This window comes from Chaetodon auriga, chromosome 10 (genome assembly GCF_051107435.1).
Source record: "Chaetodon auriga isolate fChaAug3 chromosome 10, fChaAug3.hap1, whole genome shotgun sequence".
Lineage (NCBI taxonomy): Eukaryota > Metazoa > Chordata > Actinopteri > Chaetodontiformes > Chaetodontidae > Chaetodon > Chaetodon auriga.
In genome coordinates, this window is record NC_135083.1 from 23986121 (window position 1) to 24007018 (window position 20898).

Sequence of the window (20898 nt, forward strand, 5' to 3'; positions counted from 1 at the left end):
TCAAGTGCTGATTAACAGCAGTGGAAAGTAACTGATTAGGTTTTCTTATGTATCAAACATAAGTACAATTTTGAGATATTTGTATTTACTGAAGTTTATTTTTTTATTTGATGCTTGTTTATACTTATACATTTTATGGGGAAATATTGCCCTTTTTACTCATCACATCTTAATGACGTGACAGCTTAAGTTGCTAGTTACTTGGCAGAAATCATTTTTACATATAAAGTATATGATCATATAAAAAAACTGATGGGTTGATGAAACAGCAACAGTATGGGCTATTGAGGGACCCCAGAGAAAAACTTTGTTGTTGGGCCATTTTGCACCAGCTCCTTCATTCTACATTATACCTGAGGTCCTGGAAACAAATTAATACACCTCCACTGGAACAATACCCATGACTTGTGTGTGTCATAGTTTTAGACTAATTATTTGTAACACACTTTATGGAGGAATATGTACCATGTGACCACAATAGACAATAAAATGAAGTCTTAGGATGCAGGTCCCCTCTAAATGATAGGGCAACAAAGATTAGATAATGACCCAGCAAGTGCCTGAGGTGATGTTTATATATGTGGTATCCTTTGTGAGGAAAATCCCAAAATAAATGTGCAGTTAATCAAATTTCATACAACCAAGAAATTGAGCATTTTGTGTGCAACAGGGCAGGTGCCCACTTGACTACAGAATTAAAATGCTGCTCACACCTTAATGCAGTCACTTGTCCCTGTCTGGACAATAAGTACTTTTGATATGTTCATATTTTGAAGGATACACTGTGGTATAACTACTTCTTGTTTAGTGAGGAATTTCCGTCCATCTTCCTTCACTGAAGCATTTGATTTGACACAATCGGCAGCTAAGTGCTGTGCCAGCTCTCAAAGGAGGCAGGATTTGCAGCCATGCTCCTCGCATTTGTACTACAACTACATGACTGAATGTTCTTGATAATGACTTCAGTGGTCTGCCTCCTACCTCCAAGACTGATCAACCTCTGTTAGAACTGATGTGTCCTCTTCCTCTGCCCCCAATTCCTGTGGAGTACCACAAGGATCCATATTAGGCCCTATTTTAATTACTCTACACACGCTTCGTACGCTTTAGTTGTTGGCCTTAAATTGTGGAATAATTTGAGATTAACAATGAATCTTCCCCTTCCACTGATATCTTCAAAAACCTATCTCATTTCTTTAGTGTCTAATTTTCATCATAAAGCATGTAATTTTATCAACATATTCTAAGCTTTTAATAATTTACTTATATCCTCTTTTCTTCTGTATGCTGGTATCCTTAATTTGGCCATTCCTGTGTTCTTATTTGAGCATTTCATTTCACTGTAAAGCACTTTAGTTAATGTATGTAGTTTTCAAATGAGCTCAAAAGTAGAAAATAAGTGGCTTCAGGCCTTCTTCAAGATACACAATCATAGTTAGATCCAGGCATTGGTATGTTATAGAGGCCACACCATAGTAACACGTCTGATGGTGATTAGATAGTCATGTTCCACCATTAGGGTGAGAAACAACATCAAGAGGACTTCAGTGTATCAAAATTCCTTTTTAGAACAACCCAGTGACAGGAGCTACAGCCACTTTAAACATAAAGTTTCTCATACCTAATGTAGAGTTGTAGAGAGATACATTTTTGGTTTAAGTAGCTTACAAATTGTTAATAATGATAAAAGGTGCTCTAAACATACATAAATAAAGTTGACTTGATTTGACTGAGTTCAGGGTTGAATCTAAATTTTTGAGTGGTCAACAAAAAAAACAATTATCACTATTTTCATTTAAACATTATCTCGATTCTATTACTTACAGGGTAGTCTGCACCAATTACTCCTACAGATACTCCTCATGGGGAGTATCCTACTACTCAACTTCTGAATACAGTTGAGGAATTAAAAAGTTCAAATAAGCCGCACTAAGGGGCTCCTTTTCTACATGATTTCAATGAAATCTGCATTCTGTTCTGTAGAGATCTGGTATCATCAGTTATAAATTTGATAGCTTAGTGCTAATGATAAATTATTTGAGTACAAGTACTTTGTTACTTTCCACCACTGTTGCTGTGTAGTGTCATGTCAATATGTATGGGCTGGGTAACACATGGTGGACACTTAACTCAATCAACCAACCAACCAATCAATCAATCAAGAAACATAGCCATTGGGAACTGGTTAGGAGCCATGAATTTAGTGCAACAGTCCCACTTGTTGTCAGTCAGAAAAAGACAGTGGCTGTTCCTGAGGAAAAGGTCAGGGCTTTGTAAAATATGGTGTGGGCTTACAGTTGGCCCCTTTCTCATGGCAGATGCTGAGCAGAGGACGGTCATGTCACATAGATTTGGTCTGGTCAAGCCAACCATAGACATAATATAGTTACTTGATCCCTTACAGTGCAACAGCAGAACACACAAGGAGCAAAACAGAGCACAAGACACAAAATGGCGTTTTGGTGAGGAAAACTATTCGCACTAATGTTAGGTAGGTCACGACGATTAACACAAGGTTTTCTGGTCTGTTACACAGTTATGAAACAGTAGCGGCGGGTCAAAGGTCATGTGACCGATACGAGGCGTGGCCTACGACGTCAACATTGATTGGCGTGGTTTGCACGAGCAGGAAGCCAGTAGTGACATCACTTTCCAGAAATCCCCTTCAGTGCTGTTTCAGCGACGAAGAGAGCGACGGGAAGATAAAGGAGTTTGCCGCTGTCTGACATTCCCAAGTTTTTCAGCTGATTTTACGACCAAGGCATTAAAGGTGAGTGTGTCTGGAGCTAACGCTGTATCAAACCCTCCCGAGCCGGAAGTCTTACATTCAGCTCACGCTTACCTATCAAGCTAACGTTACGGCTAGCTTGTCGCTTCCCTGTTGTGTGTTATCGGAACAAAGACGGTCCTCTCAAGGATTCAGCTAAAGGCACCATTTCTGCCTTCATTCACATGCCTTTCCATGTTTTCTAATTTCAGCTAACTACAAGATCTGTGTGTTTGATCCTGCTAGCAGTGGTGGGGTTGGTCAATTATTCATGACTGTGCAGTGAGACACCGTAACGTTAGCAGCGCTGCTTTGCAACATTGTCATGTCGTAACTTAACGGGTCATATGACAGTAACGTTAGTATTTCACTAAAATTATACACAGGCTTTTTCTCGGTATTAGAATATAATGGAAACGACTAATCTATTATAAGACAGCTAACGTCACTTAAACCCTAGCTGAGTCAAATATAGTACATGTATTAAACGTTAACGCAGGAGCTCATGTTGAGAGTTCATTAAGGATGAGATGACGGTAACGTTGCGTTATTTGCCTCTAATGCTCGAATTATCAGAATATAATGTGGCTAATATGGCTACAGCAGAAAGGGTGTGGGTCAGTTCAAAGCATTACAGACCTGTGTTTCCTTTTCATCGTTGTCACTCTTCCACCACCTCCTCCTCCTCCTCCTGCCTCCCACTCCCTCTGTGTCTTTCCCAGCCATGTCAATAGACCGGAATAAGCTGCCAAGAAGACCACATTCTTGTATATAACTCATTCGTTCAGGCTTACTGAAGTTAGCCCCTCTCTGTCCTTTCCAGTTTCCACTAAAGCTTTTGCTTTGCTAACAGGTTTCATGCAGAGCAGCAGTGAGCACCACAGTGATGAGCTGCTCTCAGTAAAACGATGCATTTATGTCAAAGTGTCCTTGAGCAAGACACTGAACCCCAAGTTGCCCCCGATGGCCAGAGAACGCCTTGGCTTGTGTGTGTGAATGAATGGGTGAATTCAAGGCAAAATGCTGTGCTACATACAGGAAATGTACATTTTTAACATTTCAAAGAGTGTCACTTGTCCACTTCCATTTGAACTGCGGTTGCAGATGTGACTCAAGGATTAGGTTATGTCATGGCAAGAGCCCACCAAACACTCATTTTTTCCAGGCTTATTCACTCATACCTCCGGCCGGCTAGTCTGAATGAGGGAGGAATATAAAGCAAGCAAACAAACACAGCTGAAAAGTAAACACTGGAAGGTATTAAAATGCCTCTCTGTGTCCACTGACACAATGATGCACTTGTCTGCGAGGACTGAGAATAGCAGAATGGAGTAGAGACTGGAGTAGCAGTGAGAGTGAGATGTTGAGGTTAAGTGTTTATTTTAAGGACTGTGCATTTTTTGCTTACTGGTGTTAAAATGAATGTTTGCCCACATATCCGACCACTGTATGCACATGACGTATTAGTGTGATCTCATGTTTGAGATGTTTTATACTCCTTTAAATAGAGTTTTTGATGTTGTTACTGTTAATGATATTATTAATAGTAGTATTATTGCACAGTATGGTATATTAGCTTTTTGTGGAATTGATATGTGGTAGGATTCATCCGTATGAAGGGGAGAGAGTCAGTGTCTTTTTCTTTACTTGTGTTTTGTTTTCTTTTATTTCTGTCTTTTGTCTCTGTCATGTCTGTCAGTAGGTTATTGAATTTTCATAGTGTGCTTGGAAGTTGGTCCCAGTGACTGCTGGTTTTTGTATTTTCCTTTTCCTTGTTGAATAAGTGATGTGTTCACATGACTCGTGATTGTGACACACAGTTGTTAAAGTGTGTTAAAGAAAATGGGTAATAAATCCGTGACGCTTCTGTCCTTGTGACTTTTTCCATACAAACATAGAAGGATTGGAAAGCAAAAAGTGCAATCAGTTTCCTTTTTAGGATAATGTTTTGACATTTTTGCCTATATTTTAGGACTTACTGACCCGATAAACTGGATTGGTGTATGTGCCGATACTGACCTAGCCAAGCAGGTCATATTGGGCATGACATGACCAATCCACATTAAATACAGTTTCTTTGTCATTATCATCAGTTCATTCGTTCAGTCATGGCTGGTCACCCGCTCAGTTTGGCCTCATGTGACATACATTAAAATAAGTTCTGTGCAGTGAAGTACACAGATTTTTCAAGTTCAAGTAACTTTATTTGGAGTACAGAGTATAAACACATTGAAGTTACTGCAGGAAGTTCCAAGTCATTTAAAGAAGATATGATCAGCAAAGAGGAGGGTGGACTTATCAAGAAAGGGAGATAGCGATGTTGTTTAAGATGAAAACAGTCAACATCCAGGTCACATATCGAGTAAAATACAGTTTCGGAAAAAGATTGCTCTTTTTTTTTGGATTAGATCAGTATTACAGCATACCCTGAACTTTTTCAAGCCAAAAATGGCAAAAAAAAGAAAAAAAAACCCCATGAGGTCCTGCTTCTGAAATGTAAATATTATCTGCTTGTCTTCATCTCCTTCAACAATAAGCTGAATATCTTGGAGTTTGGGACTGTTGGTCAGACAGAGTAAGGTGTTTGAAGGTGTCCTCTTGGACTCTGTCAACTTGTGTTTGCATTTTCACACTTTCCTCACATTTTTAGACCAAATGATCAAAAAACTAATCAGTAGATTGATTTGTGTTGCTATTACATTGTGTCCTCCTTAGGCCACTACTATTTTTAACATGAACAGTAGATGTAATCAGTGTGCTTGAGAAGCTGCCAGACTCAAACATACTTGTTTATTACCTGTCATGGCACTACTGTGTGTCTCAACCTGTTCTACTGCACTGGATGAACTCAGTCAGCTGACTGACATTTATCTTTCATTTCCTCTTCCTCTTTCAGGCTGCTGTTTTGTTTGTGTGTTGTCATAATGAGTTCTTCTTTCGTAATTAACTATTGTCTGTGCTTTACACCATCATGTTTTTTCCCCTCCACCCATGTTTACTCCTGTATTAGCAGCCTGTACTTCACACAAGTCACCTGTATGTACACACCCAAGTGTTTTTCAATCTAATGTCTTAGCCAGAATTTCAACAGAAAGCTGTCTCATGAAAGCTGTGTCGAAGTGCAGTTTCACAATGCAGCTGAGCTTGAACAAGAGTAGATGAATAAAATAGAAAGATGTCAAATGTTCCGTACCAGGTCGAAGTCAACAGGCACACCCGTCATGAGAAGATAAGACCACGTGGTGCCAGAGTGAAGTCATCAACTGTGATGTCATAAAGTCATGACACACTTCAGAATAAGTGCCCCTATTATTGTCATTGTGCTTTACACATAAGGACAGTATCAATGTGTGCAGCCGTCCAGTAGCTGACATGTTGTGGCAGTTTGTGCTGCTGTTCTATTTCTGGAGCTTTGCTGTCAGTGCTGAAATGTGTTTTTATGAAAGTTTACTGGGTCCACAGATTATTTTCGCACTGAGTCTCCTTAATTATGTTGTGTTTGTCACTCACCCAAATGCTATGTGTGAATGCAACATTGATGGTTATGATGATATAAGACCGTGAGATGATACAAATTTGCCTAGCAATGATTTCCTGAGATTTAAGGCAATTCATTATACCATGATATATTTCAATAGTGGATTTTATTCATATTGACAAACCCTAGCTGTACTGTAATTTTATGTTATTTAATTGTCGTAATATTAGACAAACACAAGACAAAAGCAGGAATTTTCGCACTGGAGAAGCTGCAATCAGAAGATGTTTGGCATTTTTGGTTGAAAAATTACCAAAATTATGGATCAGTTATCAGAATAGTTGTGATTAATTTTCTGTCAACTGGCTAATCGCTTCAGCTCTGACTTGACTCGTTCCTAATGGTGTTCATTTATTGACATTTCTGTCTTCTCTGATGTGTTTGCGATGCAGCCTGATTTGGAAGTTTACCTTGGATGAAATGGCTACCTGCTCAATGCATGTCAAGCATTCTCTGGTGTTGTAGCGCTGGCTCATTTTTGCTTCCTGAATGTTTCCTCATCAGTCACTCATGTTATTTCATCTCTCTGCCATCTCATTCTGGTTAGGTAACAGCATTGTTTTGGTTTTGTCAGTCCAGAAACAGAAGCATGTGGCTGATAACTGCATGCAGCCACATGGTTGGTTTTAATTTGCAGTACAATAATCAGCATTAGCACATTACAGGTAGTCATTTAACTCAATATTGATATAAAATATAGCCTAATGGATTCATGGAGTGTAAAGGTAATGGGTAATATGAAGTTATGAGAGCTCATCCCAGTCAATAGTCTGATGATTCTTATGTGGCTGGTTTGTTATCCCATACAGCTTTGCCTTTCTCAAGGTCCTCCCCTCACAGCTGTCTGTGTTTTCTCCTCAGGATGTCCCTGTATCCATCCCTGGAGGACCTCAAGGTCGACAAGGTTATCAAGGCAAGTGTGGTCAGGATCAGCTTAGTACTTTTGATCATCTGTACAGTAAACTAGATGTTTGCAAAAAGCAAATATGATTCCGACCTGTAAAGCTGAGAAATGCAGCAAATATAGCAACATTGCAGGGGATTTAAAATATGCACAGATTACTCAGAGTACCCCTGGAACTTTGTCATTATAGCATCTCATTGAATGTTATCGAAGATGTCATTTGTTGCCCCTGTGCATTGTTGTGGAGGAAAAAATATTCTGCAATCACTTAATCTGATTATCCTTACTTGTGTTGCTTAGGCTCAGCGTACCTCTGCTTAATTTTGAAGTGTGTGAAAGTACACTGTTTAAAACCATTTATTCAATGCTTCAGTGTTAGTATTTTTTTTTTAAATGACATCCATTTCTAATGAAGATTCCCCACTTCAATCATTTCTCTTGTGTTGTACTGATGACAGTTGCCTTTCATTCGGTGTTTACCATTTTCTGTCCATGTACACTTCCCTTTGACTTTTGCATCTGATCGCTTTCTAGGCCCAGGCCCAGTTTGCCCAGACTACCACCCCCATGCCAGCCATCACTGAGGGAACCTACCAGCCTCAGCTTGCCACTGCTGGGATGCCAGGATCAAGTGAGTCATACACATACACTATTGAAAGTTTCTAGATGGTATTTTATCCATTTTTAAGTTTAAGTGATCTACTCTCAGGAACAAACATGTTTTTGTAGCAGAAAGAGCTTCACGGGTATCTGCTTTCTGTTTTTTTGTCATTTTGTCTCTGTGTGTGGGGGGTCCATGCTTCTGAGCCTGTGCTATTCTTTGGAAGAGACCAGTTCTGGAGTATTAGGAAAGGATAAAGACAATTGAAGTGAGGACTGTGATGGGAGGAGGAGTTATGGGGTGTTTGGACAATAACAGGAGTGAATGGGCCCTCCACACCAGCTATGATTTCTCTCTCTTTTGCTCAGTGTTTGTGACTCTATTTCATTTTCTCTCATTGTATTAGTGTGTTTTTTGTGAAAGTAGACATGAACTCTGCAGTAAGCCAGAGTGATATGAAATAAAAGAGAGAGAAAGGAGGCAAAGATAAAAAGTGGGTAAATGATGGGTAAGGGGCCACTTTTCTGCTGATTTTCACTCACTTCTCCCCCTTTTCCCTTTCTCCCACTCATTCAGTTTCTCCCTTCTCTGTTTGGATGCAAAGTCCTGTGGGCTTTTGGTCTTTTGTTTTTACCTCAGCAGAGCTAGCTATGAGTCACCATGGAGACTGGCACTGGCAGTTGTGCTGGGACAGGGCATGATGGGAAAAGAGAGGAGGAGGAGGAGTTGATTTGAAAAGGAGGGTGGGAGGGAGGAGGGAGAGACCCAGGGATGTAAGGGTGAGCTAGAAGAGAGAGGGGAGGAGTTTGTTCCCCTGGTGTGGAGTGGAGAAACAGAGGGAGGTGAAGGGGGACGGTGAGCCAGTCTCAGAGTCAGCTAGTAGGATTTCTCAGGAGACATGAATCCAGATTCTCATAGACTGACAGATTTTTGAAGCAGAGTTAAAGGGCTGTTTTCCAGAAACTGTAGCTCAAGATAAACTTTTGAGAAGAAAGGGGTCAGGTGAGGAGGGCTAAATTGCAAGAACGGTTAAATAGTGTTGAATTGAATAAAAGGGCAGAGTTAGCCAAGCCTTTTTTTTTTGGATTTGTGTATGTGGGTTGATGTGGAGCAGCCGTGTGTGGGAGAGTTCAGTGACAGAGACGCTGATAAAACAGGAGAGCACAAAAACATAAATGAGGAAACTGAGAGAGTGACTGTTATTACAAGGCATTCTCAGTTTTTGGAAAGAATTACATTTATTTGTTGTTTTTGTATTAGGGCCTAGTGTAGGAGTACTGGATGAATCAAGAAATGCATGCTTCTATCATTTTATATATTTGTATACACTTATATACTTTTTATGGTTGGCCAACATTTTCTCTTGTTTTTATCTTATTTGTTGAAATACATACAGGCATCTGATGGAATGTAAACAAATTTGCCCTCAGTACATCTGAGGCTGATGAAACGTAGTGTTGGACAAAATCTAGTTTTGGTCAGATCATGGTGCTGCACGAAAAGTTACAGGGTCACCAAATTCATTACAGTTCATCCTGAGACAAACAGGTCTGTTCCAAAGTTGTTCAGATATATCCCAAACAGCCAAAAATGTCAACCTGCTGGTTGAAAAATGAAAAAGTCAGGTGATCTCCAAAGACATCAGAATTTATCCTCCAGGCACCATCAGTGTGTGTACAGAATTTCATACCAATCCATCCAATAGTTGTTGAGAGATGTCAGTCTGGACCGAAGTGGTGGAACAACCAACATTACCATCCATAAAGCCATTCCACTATCCAGGCTGAAAAGCACAATATCAGCACATTCTGACCACTTATCATGACTCTTAAGTATAAAAACATGACTAGCTGAATTCAGCACTATGTGGGAGAACTGATCTGATGAGAGCCACTATGCTGTGTGGTTAATATTTGTAAGACTGTCAGAAGAAAGTCTTTCTCCGTTTGTGGTAGTGTGTGTTAATCGTGGTAAAATGCAGGTGCAAGGTGACACTAAACACATCACAGGGGAAAAAACACCTAGCTATCCCCAAACGCAGGACTCTTTGGGTTTTGCCCCAGCCAAACCTTATACTGCCATTCTTTTTGGCACTGACACGCATGGAGCCTTCCGGGTATTTGCTAAGCACAGAAGAACAAATAAATTCTGAATAACTGGCTAACATGCATATTCATGTATGTCACTTTGTAGCCACTGGCAGATTTAACTTGTGCTTATTTTCCTACTTTTCACAAACCTCCTTATTGCCTCCCCACATTTTGAGATTATGAAAAGATAAGAGGCTGCTACCCTACCTCCTGAGGGTGTCATAGCTCATGCACTAGGAAGGTATTACCAATTTGCATAAAAACTTTGTATATTTATGTCTTAATGATGCTACAGATGCAAGAAGACGGAGGCATATAGTCAGGCCATGTGTGAATGGCAGTGTTTCAGGGAACATGCCAATACATCTGTGTGTAAATGAAAGCAGTAACATTGCAGGGACAAGCACGTAAAGCAGTAATGTTTCCACGTCAGCTTTCTCTTCATCTCTATGAATTATTCCGGACAAATTGACACCACAGCAGCATCAAGGCTCTCCATCACAAATTCTCCTTTAGAATGAGGTTTCAGCTTGTTAGTTATTTGCTCGCTCACCACAGAACTTGCCTGCATAACACTGTCTCTGTCGGAATGTGGTCTGTGAAAGCTGCTTGTTGGGCAGCCAAACGCTGCTGAATAACATTGACTTTATGCAATCACATTTGTCATTGAGATTGGCCTTTGTCATCACTGTATGCACATACCCAGATAATCACACGCTTTACTTTGACTTCAACATAAAAATAATCGTTTGTCCATTTCTTTTGGAAAGCACGACACTATGCTCCTACTTTTGTTTTATTGACAGGAGCCGTGGTGCATTGACTTGATATCAACCGCTACGTGCACGTTGCATTCAGGGGCTTCTCAGAACAATGAAGTAGTCTACTACTTTATGTTATTTTCTGTGTTATTGACTGAAAAAAAGTAATTTTTTGAGTTTATGAATTATCTCATGGGCCGGATCAAACAGTCTGGCAGGCCGTATATGGCCTGGAGGCCGGAGGTTCCCCATTCCTGATGTAAAGGTTTTAGTACATGTGGCGAAAGAAGCTTTCATGTGGAGTGAGCAAACCAATCACAAGACTCTGCTGATGACGTATTTGAATCTCCACATTGTGGTTAGCATCCGTAAGTGTTACAGTACCACCATCTGCTGGATTGTCCCTTGTCCCATCTGTTCTGCCATTGCCATGGCATGTGTGAAAAGGTGCAAGACCTAAATGTTCCTGAATGTAGCTTCATGTGTAAAGAGTGAAAATCACTAGTGGTGCTTGAAAGGTTATCCCAGTAATTTACCAAGAACTTTGTGTGAAAGAGGCTTTAGAGATTACAGTGGCCTTTCCATCATAGCAAGGAACTGAATACTGATGCCAGGAAAGTTTTACTGCACTGCAACACAGAGTGCTCATTATCAGCATTCTTCCAATGATGGATGGCATCAATAAAATAATGAAGAGTAGGAAAGAATGAGATCAGCTAAAAAGACAACTTAGGTGAGACTAATATAACAATGTTTACACACCTGTGACTTCAAAATTTCAAAAACAGTACAAAATGTACAATCAGATGGAGACTAACAGACATGTCTTCAGTGCTGCAATTCAGTGGAAGTGCAAATAGAAACTCTGGGCAGTAAGTAGAGGCTGGGTTTTACCAAGACATACACACAGTATGTACACTATTACCATATGTACTCATTATTCATTATGTAACATTTAATAAGCTCATTCCCCTGACTCTACCCTGCCAACCACCTGCCTATCACTCAACATCTCCCCCCTGCTTGGCCTCCCTTCTCTCTCTTGATTCTTCTAGGCTTGTACCCAAATCTGGAGGACCTCGGAGACTACATGGGTCTGGCCCTCAACAGTGATGAAGTCCAGAGGAACCTGGCCCTGTTGCCTGTGGCTGATAATGTGAGTGTTTGTGTGTGTCTTGGGGATGTGCATCCATGGATGCAAACTTCTGAAAGTGTGAATGCATTGTTAAAAGAGTGTTCTGCTGGTTTAGCATTGCACTCTTGACATTGTAATGTATAATCATGTAAGATGTATTTCTGTTTTTATTAAAGTAAATTCTGCTTCTATTCAGTTGTTAGCTGTAAGCATTAATGCTAATAAACTGAGGCTCAGTTGTCAGAGACATGATGGACAGTTTAAAAAAGGGCTGAAAGGCTTCCTTGTAAAAACCTGGTGCCTACATTACCCACAATGCAACCTGACCGCCGACAGTTTGGTCTGAGATTCAGGTATGTTGTGCTGCTATTGGCTAATGTAGTCTGGAGCCTCTAGCCTGCGGCAGAGATGAAGAGCCGTGTACAGACGTCTGGTAAGCTCACATCTCTCTAACCCCACACCCCCAGATTGTTTTCATATTCAGACTTGTAGTTTTCAGCCCCAGCTGACGCAGATTCACGTGGCTTCACTTGAGGACATTTATGTGACTTCACACAGCTCCCTCTGGAGACACTAGAGGTTTAATACAGGTGCCGTAGGACTCCCCAACATTTTGAAATGGACTTTGATGTGTAAAATCAGTGAAGTTCCCCTATGACATCTTCATTCCATTGAAACCTGTTTTTAGAATTTGGATCAAAAAACAAGACAAGACCCATATTTTTGAAAAAGACATCTTGAGATTCAGGTCACATTAAAGCGTCTCACTTCAAACCATCAGTCCTCAGTGATTAAAAACCTGTTTTTGGTAGACATATCAGAGCATAGCAGTGTTCTGTTCCTGGAGATCCACATTACTGAATGACTCACTGCAGGCCTGGAGCAGTGTGTGTGGGAGGGTGTGAGCTCTTCACTCCCCTCCAACTGCGTGTGTGTATGCGTACATGCACATCCTGCAGATGTCAAGGCTCTCACAGCACCCTAGCTTGTCAGTTGGCATTTAACCATCTGTGTTCTCTGCCATTTGCTGATATCTTCACCTCTACCATTGTTTTTCTAATGTTTTTAATTTCTACATTGTTCGTGCAAAGCATGTTAATGATGAAGTTTTCAGCAGCAGTGTGTAAAGAATTCCTGATCTCATTCACTGGTGGAGGAGGAGATGAAACTGAATCCTCCCACATACCTCTTTTTGATGCAGTATTCCTTTTTATCTCAGCTGAATTTAAATGTAACATGCCTCTTTAATGCTTTCTTCCTCTCACCTCTCCCTCACTCAATTTCCCTCTTGTTCTTTCTTATCCCACCTCTTCACTTTCTCGCCTCCCTTGCTGCCTGGCTTCCTTCCTCCCCTCCTCAGCAAGTGGCAGTTCCCTCCAGCTCAGGTGTTGGGGGGATGGTGCGACCTGTGACGGGGGCAGACGTTGGCATCAGGAGGGCAGAGATCCGCCAAGGGCTGCGGGAGATTATCCTCTGTAAGGACCAGGACGGGAAGGTGGGACTCCGGCTCAGGGCCATCGACAATGTGAGTCAGCATCACAAACTCTCTGACAGGCACCTGTTCTTGCATCAATTATTCAACGCAGACTGACTGTCATTAACACCCCCATTAACACTGATGACTGAGGAAATCCACATCCCTCTCTCCTTCTCTTCCACACAAGGTCTGGGTTGAGATCTGGGTCAGACTCTGCTTGACTCGGTGTAAACATTCAGAGTAACCCTAACCCTAACCCTTTAGGATACACTTTAGTGGTTGACAATTTAAATTTCATTAAATTATGTCACTAACATTCATTCTCCTGTGGTTGTTTCACAGTGCATACCACTGCCTTCACATTAAAATGGATTCATGTTGAAATGCATGCAGGAAGTGTTGTGTTGTTATGAATAGTTACACAGGCATGAGTGTTTTACACATTAACTCCTGTAAATGTGAATGTTTCGATTAAAACCATTTGATCCTCGTATTGAACACGCCTGCATCTGATGATGTTACAACCTGACCAAGTCGAGTAACCGACCAGTTTCTGTAATCATGTCAGGGACTCATGTGTAGCGTTGTAATTAGGGTAACTTGCTAAAGTTAGTGACTAAAACAGGCACTGGGTGGTGTTTACTGTCAGTACCGAGAGCAGCATTGGTACAAAGTCTTGAAAGTTTGGAGAAGTGAACTTTATTTTTCGCAGTTGCATTTATAGTAGGGGTGGTATGACCTCTAATTTATCTCACACAAAACAAAAGGGATACTTCTCTCAAAACGTGATTCTACGTCTTTTTCAGTCAATTGGCAATTTCAGGGAGTATATGGTAAGAAAAAAAAAATATTTTAAAAGAGATGTTTTTATTTATTTACATAAAAATGGCAAAACTTACAGGTTCTAAGTTTGAAGTCTGTATTGATTCATCCTTGAGCTTCAGTTTTGAAGTGAATCCTGCTTTGTGTTGGCCCTCAAAGCGGTCTGAAGTAAAATTATGTGTGCATACATACATCCTAGGAGTTTCCAAGGTGGTGGTGGTTTTGTGGAGACATTTCCATCAAGTTAATCCACTGCAACTCCACTTCCTCAAATGGTGAGGATAGATAAAGACTGTTATCAGCTCTGCTCATAATGTTACCTTCGACATTGTGATGCTAGCAAAGTTGCCATTTTATCTGGAAAACTTTGTTTGTGTGCGGCCGTCTACCTGCATGTCTTCACAGCCACAGTAAAGCCCATTTTTAATATGCTTAAGCATTTAGCACAGCTGTGAAGATATTGCAAAATCTATGTCGTGGCAGAACGTGACACCAGTGATGGTGACAAAACTGGTGTTCTCCCCACCACCAATTTATAGTAACAATTTTGATAATGACAAAGGGTTCGAGAGTCTCAAAATGTTTGCTTTAGGTACCTTGAAGTGCTTGAACTTTCCTCTTAAAAAGCTGCAGGAACCCTGTAAGAGTAACGAACCATTAATATACTGTAAGGAAAACAACCAAAAGATTGTGTTTGTGTTCTCATGTCTTTTGATTCATGGCCAGCGTGCGAGTGGTAATAGGCTCTTGGAAGTAGTTAATTATTCAGTTTGTATTCATTTATATGAATACAGTGGGCAGCCTTTGAAATGCCTGCAGTGACTTGGCAAAACCATCAGAGTACTGGTGAATGACCCAGCACATTTTACTGAATTCTCAAAATGAAGGAAATCATTCCAATCAAATCATTTCATTATGCTGCTTCAAGCAAAACAGTGAAACTAATTCTTTGAAAAGACTTTACATAGGAGCCTTCTGTTGGTTCTGTTTTGTTTAATTCCTCTCGCTCTCTCAGATATCTAGTAACATATTGTCTGTTTATGAACATTTTAGTTCCTCTTTCCTGTCTGTGTCCTTGCCTCCTCCACTATCAGCATCTGTCTTCCTCTCTTCCTCCAGTCCTTGCACTCATCTTGAACGTGTTGTCCATTTCCTCTTTCATCTCTCAGGGAGTGTTTGTCCAGCTGGTGCAGGCTAACTCCCCTGCGGCCCTGGCTGGGCTGCGTTTTGGGGACCAGGTCCTTCAGATCAATGGACAGAACTGTGCTGGCTGGAGCGTGGACAAGTCCCACAAGGCCCTGAAGGCTGCGGCTGAGACCCGCATTGAGCTCGTGGTCAGGGACAGGTGAGGAGGGTTTAATACACAAGATTATAACAGTGGTCTCAAACCTTCTGTCAGGACTCTGCATTTCTACTGGTCCCAGTTTGACCAGTTTTGATGTGCTGGCCTGCCTGTGATGTGTCTCAGCTGTTTTGTTGCCACTTGTTTAATTTTCGCTGTGACTGTAAATTCATTTAATCTTTAAGTCTGTCACCAGAATTGTTCGCTAACATTATGGGCATAGACAAAACATAAATAAAATGTAAGCTGCTGCGGCAGAGGGTACTGTTTGGCAGTCAGAAGCATGCAATGATTAAAACAGTTACTCTTTTGTCTGTCTGCCTTTCATGTTATCCTTTAGGTTTCATTTGTTAATGTCATGCATTTTGTTAGATTTTTTGTTGTGGTTTATTTTCCAGTGTCTGGCCTCATCTGTATCCCTGATGTGTATTTACATGATGTGGAACAGTTGTGGTTTAACATTGCTCTATAAACTACTCTGCATCCATTTGTCTAATGTGCAAACAGCTTCATTGTATCTCATTATCTGGTCTTTCATATCAAGTTCTAATGGTCAGTATTTTGGAAATACATATGCAGCTCTTCCTCTGCGTGTTAGAGTTCAAAGGAAAAGCTTGAGTATGAAGACAAGATGAGAGGCTGCTACCTGATGAGCTGAGGACCTCATGACTCATATGTATAAACATAGACAAATCCAATGTGCACGAAACCTTGGAGTATAAATTAGTATCTATTTATATGTCTGAATTAGTGTTGAACTGGTAAGCTTTTCTGGTTTTCTGAACAGTTTCACAGCACTTGATCAGAAGCTGAAATGTTGGGCGCCCTCTGCTGGCTCTGCCTTCACTTGCACTTTGCTGCTCAGCTCTTCCTTCAGTTTTGTTTTCCTGAACGTTATCAAATAGTTTCATGTTACCTTGTATTTTCCTTTGTGTTTCTGAGTCTTTCATGTTTTCTTGATCATTATTACAAATGGTCCGTTGTAGTTTTTCCTACCATAGTCTGACACCTGTGCATACTAATTCCTCTCTGTGTGTCTGTGTGTGTCTCCAGGCCTTTTCAACGCACTGTCACCATGCACAAAGACAGCTCAGGCCACGTGGGCTTTATCTACAAGTCTGGTAAAATCACCTCACTGGTCAAGGATGGCTCTGCTGCGCGCAACGGCCTGCTGACTGAACATTACATCTGTGAAATCAATGGACAAAACATTATTGGACTCAAGGTCAGACACTTGTTTCTGCATATGAGCCTTTTCATCAAATAGTTTTCTCAATGATGGATAGAAACTGTTTACTAAGTGGTAGTAATATGTATACTGTAAGACAAGTTGAACATCTCTGATGCTTATCAAATCTTTGGTGGCTAATTTGAATTTTTCATGGGGATGGCTGCTCTCATGCTGCAGAGTGTAGTGTAATGTGGGAACGTGCTGCATTCACCAGCTACAGATGTGAAGTAAAGTGAAAAGGTGTTTTGTTCCTGTCAGTAATGTAGCAACAGTTTGCTCTTAGTCCTGTGTTTTCTTTGGTACGTGTGTAGCTTCATGCTGCCCTGGCTTTGAACATGTTTTAGGCCTAAATGTTAAGGTTATGCTTTGCTTGCTCTTAAAAACCTAACATTTGATGGCAGCTTATTAATCACATGAGGTCCTCACATGTCACTGTGCCTGTGTGAACATTTCAGGATTCTCAGATCAAGGACATTCTGACCACCTCTCCAACTGCCATGACCATCACCATCATGCCAAAGTTCATCTATGAACACATGATTAAGAGGTAGGACTTCAGCATTTTTGTTAATCTCATGTCGTTCTCAAACAAAATGACAAAGTGACAGAACAGCAACTACACACACACTACATTACAGTGCTGCACGACCTCCTGTCAGCCACCAGAATCTGATTTTCACATGTGGATTGGAGCTAAAAGGCGTGTGTGTGGAAGCAACCTTGAATGAACCCAGAGTGAAGATGGATTTTTCATTACCCTGTTCGCTGACATGCTTATGGATGTGATTTTTTTTTTTTTTTTTTTTCTCGTCTAGGATGTCCACTGGTCTCCTGCGGTCAGCCATGGATCACTCTGTCCCTGAAGTGTGAAGACCAGCAGGACGGCTGTAAACTGTCAGGATGTCTTCAATGCAGAGATATCGCTCTCGCTCTCTCTCTTTTCCTTCCTTATCTTTATCTCTCTCTCTCTCTCTCTCTATCTATCTTTCTGTCTTCATACCAAACCACCTCCTGCGTCACAATCATCATTGGCGCTGATTCTCACCCTTAACATATTCATAAAATGCCTTTTTTTCTATTTTTCATTTCAATATTTTCTTTACCTTTTCTACATTTTCCTCGTCTCTGTTGACATGTCTAGTACTTTTTATATGTTAACTCTTAGTCAAAGTATTACCTGTTTATTTTCCTGTTTTGTATTTGAGATCAAGGACAGTACAAATTGTTTTTTAAGCCATGCACACTATCATGAGTCCAGAGCTTCCTCCTCATTGTGGAGATGAATCATTGGCACGTGAAGTTTCATCTTGTCAAAATGCTGTAGAAGCCACCGCTCAGTCATCAGAGCCCCACCATGTAGATTACGGCTGTGCTCCCAGTCCCTGCACTTGGCCCCTAATGTGTGTACGTAAATAATCTGATCTGAATAAACACCTGGGGCCTCATGTGTGAAAACGTTTGCTTACTTGATTCTAGGTTCCAGTGTACATTGTCATTTTTACTCGGCCAGTAAAACTAGTATGTTTTAGCAAAGGAGTTTTTTAGTTTATACCATGTCTTGGTGGAATTAGAGTTGATTTTGGCATCAAGATTAGTTTTTTCTTTTTGTGAATACCCAACATTTATGGTCCCTGGATTGGAAAATAAAAGTGGCAGTTACAACTTCTCAAATAGATGGTGACGTATTGCTGTAGCACATTTCCTGTGTCTGTGGGCAGCTGTCACGATGAGACTCTGATCTGTTGAATTTGTAGGTACTGGGAACACTGTGCACATTCCAGGGGAAAGTGTAGGGAAAGGAGCCGCAGTAGATGTTGTTGCCCTATGCAGCTGGGACTTAGCCCTGTCCACAAACACTAGAAGAGCTATGAGACCGTGAAAGGCACAAGTAAGCAAGATCACAGCGCAGTATGTGATAAGCCGTCCGGCGCGTTTGTTGGATGTGGTCTGTGGATTCAAAAAAGAATTTTGAGGGAATTGTTTGGATTTGTTTGGACAGGGTCTGTGCTGGGCAGACCCACTAAGTGCACTTTCCATTACCTTTTTAAGAGGTTGTCTTTCCTGTATCCATTTCAACAGTTGTGCTTTTTTTTATTATTGTGTTTGTGGTGCCTCATGTTAATGAGAGAACTCATGAAATCATGTTGAAAACTGAAGAAAACTGCTTCAATTTGACGCTGAGAATCACCCGCTCAAATTGAAGGCATTCAAATTCCACATCAGGGGTTTAGCCAATGAACCTGCTTTCCTCTGCTCGGTGTTGTTAGAGGACGTCCCAATGTAATATTCCCTCAACTGAAGAGCGCAGTGAGAATGAGCAGAGCTCTCAGTTGTGAATTTCTACTTGTTATATAAAGTTGCTCCTTTTAATGCTGTTCATGTTTGGATGCATGTATTCCTTTAATTTTCTAGGTATGCAATCTGATAAACATCACTGTCATTCTGTAAGAAAATGCTAGAAAAATCTAAAAGTTTATATACGAATGTAACCAAGATAATATTGTAAAACAAATTAAACAGTCTTTCTGTTCACATCAGCTTGGTGGCGTTGTCTTCCCCTCCTGACATTTATCCTCGTTAATGTTACATTCTTCAGAATTAGCGTGTTTGGGGGGAAAAATGTGACAAATAATTCCACAAACACTGACGATATCAAGCAAGAAAAACACCCAGAGATATCAGATTGAGACAAACACACAGATGAAGACAACAGAAAAGTTTCCTCCATGCTGTTTAATATAGGGGCTTCTGGTCTTCTTTATACAGTGTGGTGGGAGTGTGAATGGAGAAGTAGCCTACTGATGTATTTCGCTGTACACACTACTATTGCCATTAAAATAGTTAATTTACATGACGTTATCTGTAGACACCAGTGATGTCAGATTCCTATAAAGGCGTTGAATGTCCTTAATGGTAGGATGTCAAAGGACTTGACCTCTGTATACATTAATTATCATTACATAGGCTATGGAACACAGACAGTCAGACAAGGAATAAAGCATATAATGACAATACACATTCAAATATTGACCAAAAAAAGCCAAACACCCCCCACCTCCTCCTGTCTTCCCCCACAAATATTCAGCATTGTGTGTCTAAGGATATACGTAGTATATAATCACTCAGTCACCCCCTTCCACCCACATACTGTACACTGGCACAACCTCACACCACGGCAGGAAGTTCAGGTGTATTATGGGACAGAAATGAAAAATGGGGTCACTGTGAGGCACGACGATGTTCTCGGGATAATGGCCTCCTTGGCTTTGCGATAATGTTGGAATGGATTATGATAAAGTGCTGCATGGTAAAGACTGATTGGAGGATAGTCAGACTAAACTTTGATTAAATCCATCCCACCCTGATGAGTCTCAAGCCTGTGCTGGAACTGATGCGTTTCAACCGGGAAGTTACTGGACGGTCAGAATCCTAAACACGGACACTGCAGTGTTTATTAGCTATCGAACAGGAAAATGTAGCTGACAAAATGACTCCAAAGATGTGATTACGTTCACCAAACCCTATTAGGACGAGTAAGTGAAGACATGAAGGTGTAATGAAGGCCTGTTGAAAACACCAGCATACATTAGACACATAAACCTAACAACAAACAGCTATTGAGTACAGAGGCCCTAAAGACCTAAAAAAATAAAAAAAAATGTAATCATGTGTGCAGAAGAGAAGAACTTATTCTTTTCTTGTGCACACAGATTCTCATTTTTACAACTTGCGTGAACAAGTAAAGACATCGTGTGAAGCCTTCGGGCTAACTCTGGCACATTTACAGTCATGTTGATCAAGGTTGCATTGTCCCTGAAACAAAAAAAGATATTAAATGTGTGTGTGTCTGAGTGAGTCTATGAACAAGATATAAAACGTGGAGCCTCAAGATAACTTGTGCACAAAAGCTATTATGTCTACCGTAATATCTTCTACATGCAAAACAATAACTTGCATGCACAAGATATTAAATAATAACTTGTGTATCTTGTGAGTATGAGATGCATAAGATAAACAACTTACAAGGTACGTAACTTGTGCAAACACGGTATCTTCTGCACAAAAGACAAGAATTGTGAGCACAAGACATTAAATGATAACGTGCAAACAAGTTATCCTTTTGTGTGTACAAGTTATCTTGTGCAGCAATATAATAACTTGCAAACAAGGTAAAAAAATAAAAGTTATCTTTCAGGACTTTGGGGGCTCTCTTATTATTATTATTATTAT

At 40.6% G+C, this 20898-nt stretch overlaps 1 protein-coding gene across 1 annotated transcript; it reads left to right on the plus strand.

Annotated features, from left to right (window-relative positions):
- The first annotated feature begins 2434 nt into the window (after positions 1-2434).
- sdcbp2 (syndecan binding protein (syntenin) 2) lies at positions 2435-19200 on the plus strand. The gene is made up of 9 exons (XM_076741622.1): positions 2435-2770; positions 7167-7218; positions 7744-7840; positions 11717-11817; positions 13157-13321; positions 15265-15440; positions 16491-16662; positions 17124-17215; positions 17484-19200. Exons 2-9 carry the CDS (start codon positions 7168-7170, stop codon positions 17536-17538), a joined length of 909 nt encoding a protein of 302 aa, XP_076597737.1. The 5' UTR covers positions 2435-2770; position 7167; the 3' UTR covers positions 17539-19200.
- The last annotated feature ends 1698 nt before the right edge of the window (positions 19201-20898 follow it).

What these genes read in the sequence shown, in the direction of transcription:
- sdcbp2 (XM_076741622.1), top strand. Translation starts at nt 7,168, where the DNA reads ATGTCCCTGTATCCATCCCTGGAGGACCTCAAGGTCGACAAGGTTATC. An exon ending in TGCTGGGATGCCAGGATCAA is followed by an intron (nt 7,841 to 11,716) that starts GTGAGTCATACA and finishes TGATTCTTCTAG; the next exon opens with GCTTGTACCCAAATCTGGAG. An exon ending in TGTTGCCTGTGGCTGATAAT is followed by an intron (nt 11,818 to 13,156) that starts GTGAGTGTTTGT and finishes TCCCCTCCTCAG; the next exon opens with CAAGTGGCAGTTCCCTCCAG.